Here is a 12,122-nt window from a genome sequence, read left to right on the forward strand (position 1 = left end):
TAAACATAAATTAACTTCGCTTAATTAAAATGTTTGCTCCCAACGTTCCAGTTTCAAAAGGCTCAAAGGAGATTGCCCTCCCTATGAGCCAAGAGCCTTTCCGGCAAATAGCTATGGAAGATTTTCCATTTTATTCAGCCCAGAGGCATTGCTGGTAACTCTCAGTTTGCTCAGCAGCATCATTAACAAAAAGAAGTTCTTCAGGGAAAAACAAAATGAAGACTAAGAAAAACATTAGTAATGCTCAGAGGATTGGAAAGAGAGGAAAGAAGAACTGGGTTCGTTTTAATGCACAGGAAAGGGAATAACATTCCCCTCAAGGATGACCAGAAAGATGGTGGCCCATTGAGTGTCATGACAAATATTCAAATGTGATTTTTCAGATTCTCCCTTTGATAATGAAAAAAAAAAAGTTAATAATACAGGCATAACCACATGGGATACACTAGAAGAAGAGCTGCCCCACAAAGTAACTTATCTCTATGTCCTTGTGATGGGAAAGTTTATCAGGAATGATGATAAGGGACTTCTCTGGTAATCCAGGGGTTAAGAATCCACTTTCCAATGCAGAGGATGGGACTTAAATCCCTGGTTCTGAAACTTAAATTGCACACGCCCTGGGTCAACTAAATCCCTATGCCACAACTACTGAGCCCGCAAGCCTGAATCTGCAACGGAGTCCCAGCAGAGCAAATAAATAAATAAATGATGATGACACCAACAATACCTTTGCAGACACCATGGTCAGGGTAGAAGCCCTCTCCACAGTTGGGCAGACAGTGGCCTTGGCGCAGGGCCTGGGGGTGGATGCAGGCGGTGCAGTGAGAGGCCGTGGGTCCTGAGCAGCTGGCACATGAGTTGTGACAAACTGAGGAAGAAAGGAAACAATGGGAGCAGGGCAACTAGAGAGTCCACTCCTTGGCTGGCCTCCTCATGTGCGAAGATGCCCACTTTTCTAGCCTCAATCCCCCTCACGTGTTGCACCAAACCAAGGGGCATATGTGTTCAGAGGTGGTTATGTTACCAGCACCGCTCACACTGCAACTCTGCCCATCTTTCATCCACGTTCTATTATTTATTAGCTACCCTTTATTTGGGCTTCCCAAGTGGCACAGGGGTTAAGGGGATGCAGTCCAGGAGATGCAAGAGACCTGGGTTCAATCCCTGGGTTGGGAAGATCCCCTGGAGGAGGAAGTGGCAACCCATTCCAGGATTCTTGCCTGAAAAACTCCATGGACAGAAGAGCCTGGTGGGCTACAGTAGATGGGGTCGCAAAGAGTTGGCCACGACTGAGTAACTCAACACAAATCCTTTATTTAGTGTTTGTATTGTGTTTTATATATATTGCCACTTTTAATCTTCATAGCAATGTTAATGCAGTAGGTAGTATTAACCTCATTTTACAGATGAGAAAACCAAGGTCATGGAAAGTTAAAAAATTTACTCAAGGTCACAAAGCTAGTTAGTAGCAGAGCTAGAATTTAGCCCGAGGTCTGTCTGAACCTAAGACTCCCCCGGTGAATAGGGAAGAGGAGAAAGTTCACGGATCTGGGTGTTGGGACCCCTGGCATTTTTGAAGGGCCTGTCCCCTAGCTTATGCCCTTAGCCAAGACTGGGTCTTGGCCTAGTTTCCTTGACATATGCATGGTGAGACGTTGGGTTAAATGGTCATTTAACACACTTACAGTTGGACATTCTAGGAGTCTAAGTAAAAATTATGTTAAAGGATTTGACCACTACATATGGCAGCGTCAGGCATGCCTCTCTCCTGCTTTGGTCCTGGCTAGTAACAATGGGACACTGACTCCAAGAGGCAGATGGCACCACGCTGTTCTAATTAACAGGAGTGAACCCTGGAAGAAGGTTCTGGAGGACCATGGTCAGGAGCTAGGAGAGGGGAGTGTGGAGACAGGAGGAGATCTCTGGGGACAGAATACTGAGGACAAGAGATAAAGAGTGGATGAGTAAAGAGGCTGACAAACAAACAGGAAGCTGATGATTCAAGGCGGTAGGACGGGTCTAAATATCCTCCCCAAACAGACACTAGAAGTGGAAGTAAGAATACACATGCTTGTTTCAGAGAAGAAGGGCCATCAGGGTGTCTGAGGCAGAAGTAAGTTCCCATCTCAAACGGGAATGTATCCTAGTTTAAGATGTATAAGTCTGAAAAAAAATACTATATAAATAGCACATAAAACCAAATTTTCGATAGATACACACTTTGGCTTTATGAGCTATCAAACTTGGTTTGCTTTTTTATTTTCCTGGTGTGCTGTAATTGCCAACATATGTGTTTACAAATGCCATCTAAAGAATGATGCTCTCCTACCTACAGCCTGAGCGAGTAATGGTTGACAAGTACAAGTGTGAACATTTTAGAGGTTTTCTTGGCATTTCAAAATGATCCCATGATCTTTAATGATGATTGGCATGTGTAAGCCCCTTATTTAATCACATTACTCCCCCAGCATCCACCCATATTTTCCACCCTCATAACAGATATATTTTCCTTTTAATTTGCCATTTACTTACCATGCACACAAACTTCCAAGTGAGCAGCATACAGCACTGAGTGTAATTAAACATGTGTTAATTACTTTTTTGGTGATGAGGAGGATGATGGTAACAGTTACCCATGTAACTTACCTTTACATCTCCCAGTGGCATCAGCATAGTACCCATCAGGGCATTCAGAAATGCATTTCCCATCATGCAACACGGTCTTCTCCACACAGGTAAGACATCTGGGACTACTGGGGCCGCAACTCTTACAGGATTGATCACAAGCTAAAGGGAAAGAAAACCCATCAGAGGAAATCAATAATGAACAAAGGGAGCAAAGGAAGTCTGTTCCTTCAATGTCCACAGTTGGCATCAACATAGTAATCACATTTCTGGCTGCTCAGCTGAGGTCTGTTTCCTTGATTCAAAATGTTCTGTATTCACAGTTGAAGGAAAACTCAATAAGTATTCACTGAACTAAGCATAACAAATATTCTGAGGCTCACCTACCAGTGTGTCCAATTTAATATGGGATTTAAAGTCAAAACGGCTTTGGCAGTAGGGTTCCCAGATTTAACAAATAAAATACCAGATGCTCAGTTAAATTTGAATTTCAAGATAAATAAAAAATAAGTTTTTAAGTTTGTCCAAAATAGTTCATCCTATATTTCATCTGACAACCCTAGTTGGAGAGAGAATTCAGAGTTCTACTAAGCAAGGCCATGCTACAAAACTTTGGTTGAAATTGCTGAGCTTCATACAATCTTCTAAAATCTACTCGTTCACTTATTCATTCAGTGAGCCCTGAACACATTTCTTAAACTCTGCGTCAAGTACTGTGCCAGGTAGTAGAGACACAAAATCCAAATCAATTTGGTCTCAGCTTTAAGGGACTTGTTAAGTCTACCAGAGGGAAATAAACATATGCAATATTAGGAATACTAAATGTATTGCTCAGATTAGTCTGCATAAGCATCATAAAAATTTCAACAAAATGTGTGTGGGGTAAGAAGTATGAAAGGTGAGGAAAGGATTCATGGAAGAAATGACGCTTGAGCGCTGTCTTAGATATCGAGTCAAAGCATGCCAAGCTGATGGGAATATACTCTCAGCTGAAGCAGCGAAGCAAGTATAGGCGTAGAACCTGGGAAACCCATGAACTGCAGGACACCAGGCTTTCCTGTCCTTCACCATCTCCTGGAGTTTGCTCAGGGAAAGGCTTGGAAACAGCAGCTCTGTTTTTTTAGCTGGAAAAGTGGGAAGGGCAAGATTACAGAAACCTGTCGACCAGACTCCAAAGTCTAGATGCTCATCTTAGGAAAGCTTTCAGGAGCCTCTCTCTACACAATTTTTGGGTTTCCCTGGTGGCTCAGATGGTAAGAATCTGCCTGCAATGCAGACTGGGTTCGATTGCGTTGGGAAGATCCCCTGGAGGAAATGACAACCCACTCTAGTATTCTTGCCTAGAGAATCTCGTGGACAGAGAAGCCTGGCAGGCTACTATCCACGGGGTCACAAAAACGCGGACATGACTGAGTGAATAACACTGTCACACTCACTATAATTTTTAACACAGTAAAAATATGGCTGTTTGTGTTTAAGCAGGATCACTTTGGCTTCAGCTGGAAGGCAGTTTGGAGGGATGAGGAGGAGAGTTGGGGACCAAGTTGGCAAATTGTGGAAATGCTCGGGGAACAAGATGACTGGGAGCTGCATCAAGTCTGTGAATGAGGTGATAGATTTAAGAGCTGTGTAGGTAGAAGTGTCTCAGATGGCTGCCAGGGGCCTAGTACAGGGAATGAGTGATGCTCCTCGAGGAACAAAAGAAAAAGAGTAGGTGTGGGGGTTCATCTGGGACACGTGCAGTCCAGTAAACAGCCTGACTGACAGTTCTGAGACTCAGGGGAGGGCCTTGGGGGTCATCACATACAGGTGTGGTTGTTGAAATCAGAAACAAGTTGATTTATTCAGTAAAGGGATTCCCCAGGTGGCACTTGAAGAAGGAAATGGCAACCCACTGCAGTATTCTTACCTAGAGAATCCCGTGGACAGAGGAGCTTGGTGGACTGCTGTCCATGGGGTCGCACAGTCGGACACGACTGAAGCGACTTAGCATGCGTGCATGCATTGGAGAAGGAAATGGCAACCCACTCCAGTATTCTTGCCTGGAGAATCCCAGGGGCAGAGGAGCCTGGTGGGCTGCTGTCTATGGGGTCGCACAGAGTCGGACACGACTGAAGCGACTTAGCAGCAGCAGCAGCAGGTGGCACTAGTGGTAAATCCACCTGCCAATGCAGAAGACTTAAGACACACAGGTTCGATCCCTGGGTGGGAAAGATCCCCTGGAGAAGGGTACCGCAAGCCACTCCAGTATTCTTGCCTGGAGGGCTATGGTCCACAGACATGACAGGATTGGACATGACTGAAACGACTTAGCACGCAAACATGCGAAAGAAGATGTATTGTTTCTCCAGCACTGTAAAAGCCCAAGGCAAATACAGACCCCAGGAGAGGTTTTTAAAAAGAGAAGAGTTTGAATAATTGCCGAAAGCATATCTAGGAGAAAGAAGGGAGATATATTCAAAAGTACAGATGGAGAGATTGGCCTTGAACAGAACAAACTCCTTTGCTGAACAGAAAACAAAGTTGAGGGTAAATGCAGTAGCAGGTAAGTCCATGACTCAAACACACTCATGGCTAAATTCTTTAAAAACAAGCCAAACACATTTCTTCTCACTATCAGAGAACTGATGATTCAGGAACAGAGAACAACTGAGAGATTTATTCTATCTGTTCTCTTAATCCACCTACACCATCCTAACTTCCTGAAAAACATTTAAAGAATTTGAGTAAAAATATGGCAATTGATGGAGTCAAATAAAGGATAAAAGGAAAGATATACCCATTTGAATGCAGAGTTCCAAAGAATAGCAAGGAGAGATAAGAATGCCTTCCTCAGTGATCAATGCAAATAAATAGAGGAAAACAATAAAATGGGAAACACTAGAGGTCTCTTCAAGAAAATTAGAGATACCAAGGGAACATTTCATGCAAAGATAGGCTCAATAAAGGACAGAAATGCTACAGACCTAACAGAAGCAGAAGATATTAAGAAGAGATGGCAAGAATACACAAAAGAACTGTACAAAAAAGATCTTCATGACCCAGATAATCATGATGGTATGATCACTCACCTAGAGCCAGACTTCCTAGAATGTGAGGTCAACTGGGCCTTGGGAAGCATCACTACAAACAAAGGTAGTGGAGGTGAAGGAATTCCAGTTGAGCTATTTCAAATCCTGAAAGATGATGCTGTGAAAGTGTGGCACTCAATATGCCAGCAACTTTGGAAAACTCAGCAGTGGCCACAGGACTGGAAAAGATCAGTTTTCATTCCAATTCCAAAGAAAGGCAATGCCAAAGAACGCTCAAACGACCGCACAATTGCACTCATCTCACATACTAGTAAAGTAATGCTCAAAATTCTCCAAGCCAGGCTTCAGCAATATGTGAACCGTGAACTTCCAGATGTTCAAGCTGGTTTAAGAAAAGGCAGAGGAACCAGAGATCAAATTGCCAACATGTGCTGGATCATGAAAAAAGCAAGAGAGATCCAAAAAAACATCTATTTCTGCTTTATTGACTATGCCAACGTCTTTGGCTGTGTGGATAACTATCAACTGGAAAATTGTGAAAGACATGGGAATACCAGACCACCTGATCTGCCTCTTGAGAAACCTGTATACAGGTCAAGAAGCAACAGTTAGAACTGGACATGGAACAACAGACTGGTTCCAAATACGAAAAGGAGTACGTCAAGGCTGTATATTGTCACCCTGCTTATTTAACTTATATGCAGAGTACATCATGAGAAATGCTGGGCTGAAAGAAACACAAGCTGGAATCAAGATTGCCGGGAGAAATATCAGTAACCTCAGATATGCAGATGACACCACCCTTATGGCAGAAAGTGAAGAGGAACTAAAAAGCCTTTTGATGAAAGTGAAAGTGGAGAGTGAAAAAGTTGGCTTACAGCTCAACATTCAGAAAACGAAGATCATGGTATCTGGTCCCATAACTTCATGAGAAATAGATGGGGAAACAGTGGAAACAGGGGCTGACTTTATATTTTGCGGCTCCAAAATCACTACAGATGGTGACTGCAGCCATGAAATTAAAAGACGCTTACTCCTTGGAAGGAAAGTTATGACCAACCTAGATAGTATATTGAAAAGCAGAGATATTACTTTGCCAACAAAGGTCCATCTAGTCAAGGCTACGGTTTTTCCAGTAGTCGTGTATGGATGTAAGAGTTGGACTGTGAAGAAAGCTGGAAGAATTGATGCTTTTGAACTGTGGTGTTGGAGAAGACTCTTGAGTCCCTTGGACTGCAAGGAGATCCAACCAGTCCATTCTAAAGGAGATCAGTCCTGGGTGTTCATTGGAAGGCCTGATGCTGAAGCTGAAACTCCAGTACTTTGGCCACCTCATGCGAAGAGTTGACTCATTGGAAAAGACTCTGATGCGGGAGGGATTGGGGGCAGGAGGAGAAGGGGATGACAGAGGATGAGATGGTTGGATGGCATCACCGACTCGATGGACATGAGTTTGAGTGAACTCCTGGAGTTGGTGATGGACAGGGAGGCCTGGCATGCTGCGATTCATGGGGTCACAAAGAGTTAGACATGACTGAGCGACTAAACTGAACTGAAAGTTCATGAATACTTAACAAAAGTGAAAAGGGTGTGGTTACCACTGCTGTAGATAGCTGGAAGAACCATTGTGGGAGCAGTACACGAGGTGGACAACTTCTCCCACCTCACAACCAGATTCCATGGGCACTGGAGTCAGCGCAACTGTTACCCAACAGGGCATTTGAAGTAAAAGGGGCATTTAAACCAAACAGTATTGAGATGGGTTGGCTTGTGAAACATAATGGCCAAAATGATACTAGTGATGGACAGTACAGCTTCGTGGACTGCCATCTGATTGCGGCAAAGATGAAATAGTTCTTTCAAGGGTTGGAAATCGTGCCAAATGGAATAACTCTGACAATGGACTACCACGGGAGAAGCACAGGGGAGGCCTTCGTGCCTTTGCTTCAAAGAAAATAGCAGAAAATGCACTCGGGAAACACAAGGAAAGAATGAGGCCCAGGGCTATTGAGAACCTCAGAAGTAGCAGCAAGGAAATCAAAGGACTTTATGATCCACCAAGAAGTTTGCTGGGCCAACAACCAGGACCACATGATAGACCAATAGGAGGAAGAGGAAATTATTATGGAGCTGGGCATGGAAGCATGTATGACAGAATTCGATGAGAAGATGATGGGTATGATGGTGATTATGGAGGTTTTGATGACTATGGTGGCCACAGTGTTTATGGCTACGGAAATGATGCCTTTGATGACAGCATGAGCGATGGAAGAGGTATGGGAGGACACGGCTATGGGGGAGTTGGTGATACAAGTTCAGGTTTTCATGGTAGTCATTTTGTACATATGAGAGGACCACCTTTTCCGGCAACTGGAGATGACATTGCTAATTTCTTCTCACCACTAAATTTAATCCAAGTGCATACTGATATTGGAACTGATGGCAGGGCAACAGGAGAAGATGTAGAGTTTGTGACACGTGAAGATGCAGTAGCTACCATGTCCAAAGAGAAGAATAACACACAACATCAATACATTGAATTCTTCTTGAATTAAATTCCTGGAAGGTGGCTCAGGAATGGGAGGTTACGGCAGAGATGGAATGGATAATCAAAGAGCCCACAGATCAGCTGTGAGGATGGGAATGGGGAACAATTACAGTGGAGGATACGGTACTCCTGATGGCTTGAGTCGTTCTGGCCTGGGTGGTGGAGGCAGTAGCAGTTACTATGGGCAAGGTGGCATGAGTCGAAGGGGACGGCATGGGATGTACTAAAAACATAACCACAGATAATAAAAGTCCTGCCAACATCATCTGGTCTACTAGACTTTCTTATAGGTTTTCTTTCTTTTGTATTTTAAGAATTTTATAATGACTGAAGGAATGTGTTTTCAAAATACTACTTAGTAAAGCAACAGATTGTGATGGGAAAATTTGTTTTCTGTAGGTTTTATTTGTTGTATGTGTGCGTGTGTGCTAAGTCACTTCAGTAGTGTCTGACTCTTTGCGACCCTACGGGCTATATCCCACCAGACTCCCTGTCCATGGGATTCTCCAGGAAAGACTACTGGAGTGGGTTACCATGCCCTCCTCCAAAGGATCTTCCCAACCCAGAGATCAAACTAGTGATCTCCTATGTCTCCTGCACTGGCAGGTAGGTTCTTTACCACTAGTACCACCTGGGAAGCCATCTGTTGCATACTTTGACTTAAAAAATAAGTTTTTACGTACAAACCACTGATGCCGATACTTTTTATATACTAGCTACTCCTAAGAATGTGCTGCTTTCATAAGATTAAGGTTGATGTATTTTACTGTTAGCACTACAAGAAGTGAAAAATGAAATCGAAAGTCACTCAGTTGTGTCCGACTCAGTGACCCCATGGACTGTACAGTCCTTGGAATTCTCTAGGCCAGAATACTGGAATGGGTAGCCTTTCCCTTCTCTAGGGCATCTTCCCAACCCAGGGATTGAACCCAGGTCTCCCACTTGCAGGCGGATTCTCTACCAGCTGAGCCATTATGTTTTTAAAGATGTAAAACACATTACTTTTTAAAGATGTAAAACACAAATCCATGTCTTGAGAGTCTTACCATTGGATTTTGCATCTGATGTTTGGAGTTTTAGAGCCATTGCATTAAAAAATAATTATATGCAGCAAAGAAAAAGGTACTTTTTACTTTTAATCCCTTTAATCAATATGGCTTTTTTCCAAACTGGCTAATGGATCAAAATAAAACCTGTTGATGTGAATTCAGTTATTAAACTTGCTACTTGGTTTTTCTAGAAATGTTAGTAATGTAATAAATATCAAGGTGGGAGATAAGTAAAAAGGAAAGAAAGGGATAATTTGCCCAATCAGACACTGAGACATATTGCAAAGCAAAAGAAATTAAGGAATAAAACAAACAATGTGACAGTGGTATAGGAATAGAAATTTAGACTACGAAATACCTCAGAGACAGACCTGTGTGCATAGGAAAATTTAATATCCAATAAAGATCAATGGAGAAAGTTAGACTGAATGCTGGGGAAACTGGATCATGAAACGGAGAAAAATCAAACTGCATCTCACAGAAGTGGACTCTAGATGGATGAGCCTACATAAAGTTAAAACTGAAATTAATAGAATTTTTTCTATTAATTGTAGTGTAATTTCTTTGTGAACTTGAACAGGGTAGGTCTTTATCTTAAAATTTCAAAAGCAAAAAGTTAAAGTAAAAAATGATGAATTACATATTTTTGTTCAATGAAGGGCACCACATTAAAGGTTAAAAAGCAACAAAATGGGAAAATGTTTGTATATTTAAGAACTGACAGAGTTAGTATCACAAAGTGCAAAGAACTCCGTAAAATCAACAATGAAAAGGAAGCAAGGCCAGTGAAACAATGGGAAAGACACATTAAAAACAGTTTATCAAAGAGGAAACACAGAAGTCCAACAGGAGTTGAAGATAATCTCAAACTCATTAATAATCAGAAATAAGCAAATTAAAACATAATGCTCCTGTATACTTATTGACCAGGAAAAAACCTGAAGTTTGATAATGTCAAGTCATGGCCAGAATGTGGAGATGAGACAGCCCTGATGCTTGGGCGTATAGATGCTGGTGAGCTACCTGGCACTACTTAGTCCCATAGAGAAAATGCAGAGTCAACACATAAAGAATAAATTAAAATTAAAAAAAGTAACCAGTAATTCTGTTCTGGGGTTATCCATCAATCCCATGAAATCTTCCCCACACCCCCTCAAGCTCATTGAAGGATATGTTGGAGGTTGCTCACTGGTGTTCCCTAGTGATGCCATGCAGATGGACAGATGTGGGGAGTCTGTCCCTGGGAGAGTGGGAATGCAGACCAGGAAGAATCACGCAGCAGTGAGAAGCAAACGCCTAGATGCTATAACAACCTGGGTGAATCTGAAAGACATACTGCTGAGTGCAAAAAGGACAACATGAACTCTGTAAACTGGTATGAACTCTATACCATGGTATCATTTAAGAAAAATATACATATACATATAGAGAATAGCACTTCAACATGTACATTGCCATATGTAAAATAGATGAGCAGTGCAAGTTGGATGCATTAAGCAGGGCACCCAAAGCCGGTGCTCTGGGACAACCCAGAGGGATGGGATGGGGAGGGAGGTAGGAGGGGGCTTCAGGATGAGGGAGGCACATGTATACCGGTAGCCGATTCATGTTGATGTATGGCAAGAACCATCACAATATTGTAATTATTTGCCAAATAAAACAAATTAATTTAAAAAACGGTATCATTTAAGAAAAATATACATGTACTCACTGAAAACAAAACTCATTTTACATGAGCCCATAAAAACAAAAGGATAAAAAATTTTAAATAGTTGCCCAGGTAAGGAAGGGAAATCAGTATAAAAGGAAGGAAGGAAAGAGAAGAAAAAGAAAGGCGGAAGGAAGAGAAAATATTTAACAGAAACCTCTGACTCTGCTTTGATTTATGTGTTAGCCAGAGCCAGAAAAGCCCTTCATAACAGCACAGGTACTTACATGACTAAACAATGAGGAGGTTTTGTCCTTCGAATTTCCCCACCCTTTATACCTAATATTTGTAAAACTCAAAGCATGTACCACAGACAAACTTGGTTGTTGTAAATTCTTTCAGCCATTACAAAGCACCATTTATAACAGGTTGTGCTGGATTTTTCTCAGCACTCAACTTGAGATTTCTACGGATATGGGTTGCTTGGGTTATAAATTATTAAACCAACACCAGCTGGGCCTTATCTCAAATAGCACTAATCTGAATTGAAAGTAAGTCAGCTTATCACCATCAGACGTCTTAATTAACATTCCGATAGCAATCAGTGACTCGGTTCACCATTGCTTTAGAAAATATTTATACAAACCTTTCTGAAGGCATTTGACACAGACTTAGAGAACTCGAACAATTTTATGAAGAGCGTAAACCCCAGTTTTGTCCATCAAAAGGGCCATTGGTCAATGCCAACGGCATCACAAAGTCTTGTATCTGCTAAGCACATGGCAGGCATTCACTAATTAACCAATGGTCAGTTGACCAATGGTTGGCTGACTAATGTCAGCACTGGTCCATCCTTGTGTTTGGAAGTTCTCTTTCTGCTTTGTTTCAAAATGTATACAGATAGCATTTCAGATGTATACTTTCTCCCGAAGCCACCTGTTCAGCAGTCTTCTTTTAAATTCTTCCAGTCTGCAAGGAGGTCTGGTTTTCTTCACTCAACCTCTTAGCCCAAGTAGACTCCCACCCCTCACTGCCTCAGGCTCACACTAACTGGGTATCACTCCTTTTACATACACACATCCCTAGCAAAAGTTGCTTTCTCAATCCAGATAACATCATCTCGGTAGCAGGTCTGTGTCACAGCAGCCAGCTTCCTCGGGGAATTAAAAGGGTAGATGCCTCCAGGCCTTTGAATTAGTGCATGTTGACATCTGCCGACC

The 12,122-nt window shown here is 42.2% G+C and overlaps 1 protein-coding gene and 1 pseudogene across 2 annotated transcripts in view; one reads left to right on the forward strand and one right to left on the reverse strand.

Moving 5' to 3' along the window:
* FRAS1 (Fraser extracellular matrix complex subunit 1) overlaps window positions 1–12,122 on the reverse strand; it is a 522,812-nt gene that overhangs the window by 244,321 nt on the left and 266,369 nt on the right. For both annotated transcript variants that reach the window (XM_044945743.2, XM_025289852.3), the window contains exons 16-17: window positions 2,647–2,787; window positions 728–868 (exon numbers count right to left, since the gene is read on the reverse strand). In XM_044945743.2, the coding sequence (XP_044801678.2) occupies window positions 728–868; window positions 2,647–2,787 (282 nt within the window). The remainder of the gene's footprint in view (window positions 1–727; window positions 869–2,646; window positions 2,788–12,122) is intronic.
* LOC102407865 lies at window positions 7,416–8,432 on the forward strand (annotated as a pseudogene).

The sequence above is a fragment of the Bubalus bubalis genome, chromosome 7 (assembly GCF_019923935.1).
Source record: "Bubalus bubalis isolate 160015118507 breed Murrah chromosome 7, NDDB_SH_1, whole genome shotgun sequence".
Classification (NCBI taxonomy): domain Eukaryota; kingdom Metazoa; phylum Chordata; class Mammalia; order Artiodactyla; family Bovidae; genus Bubalus; species Bubalus bubalis.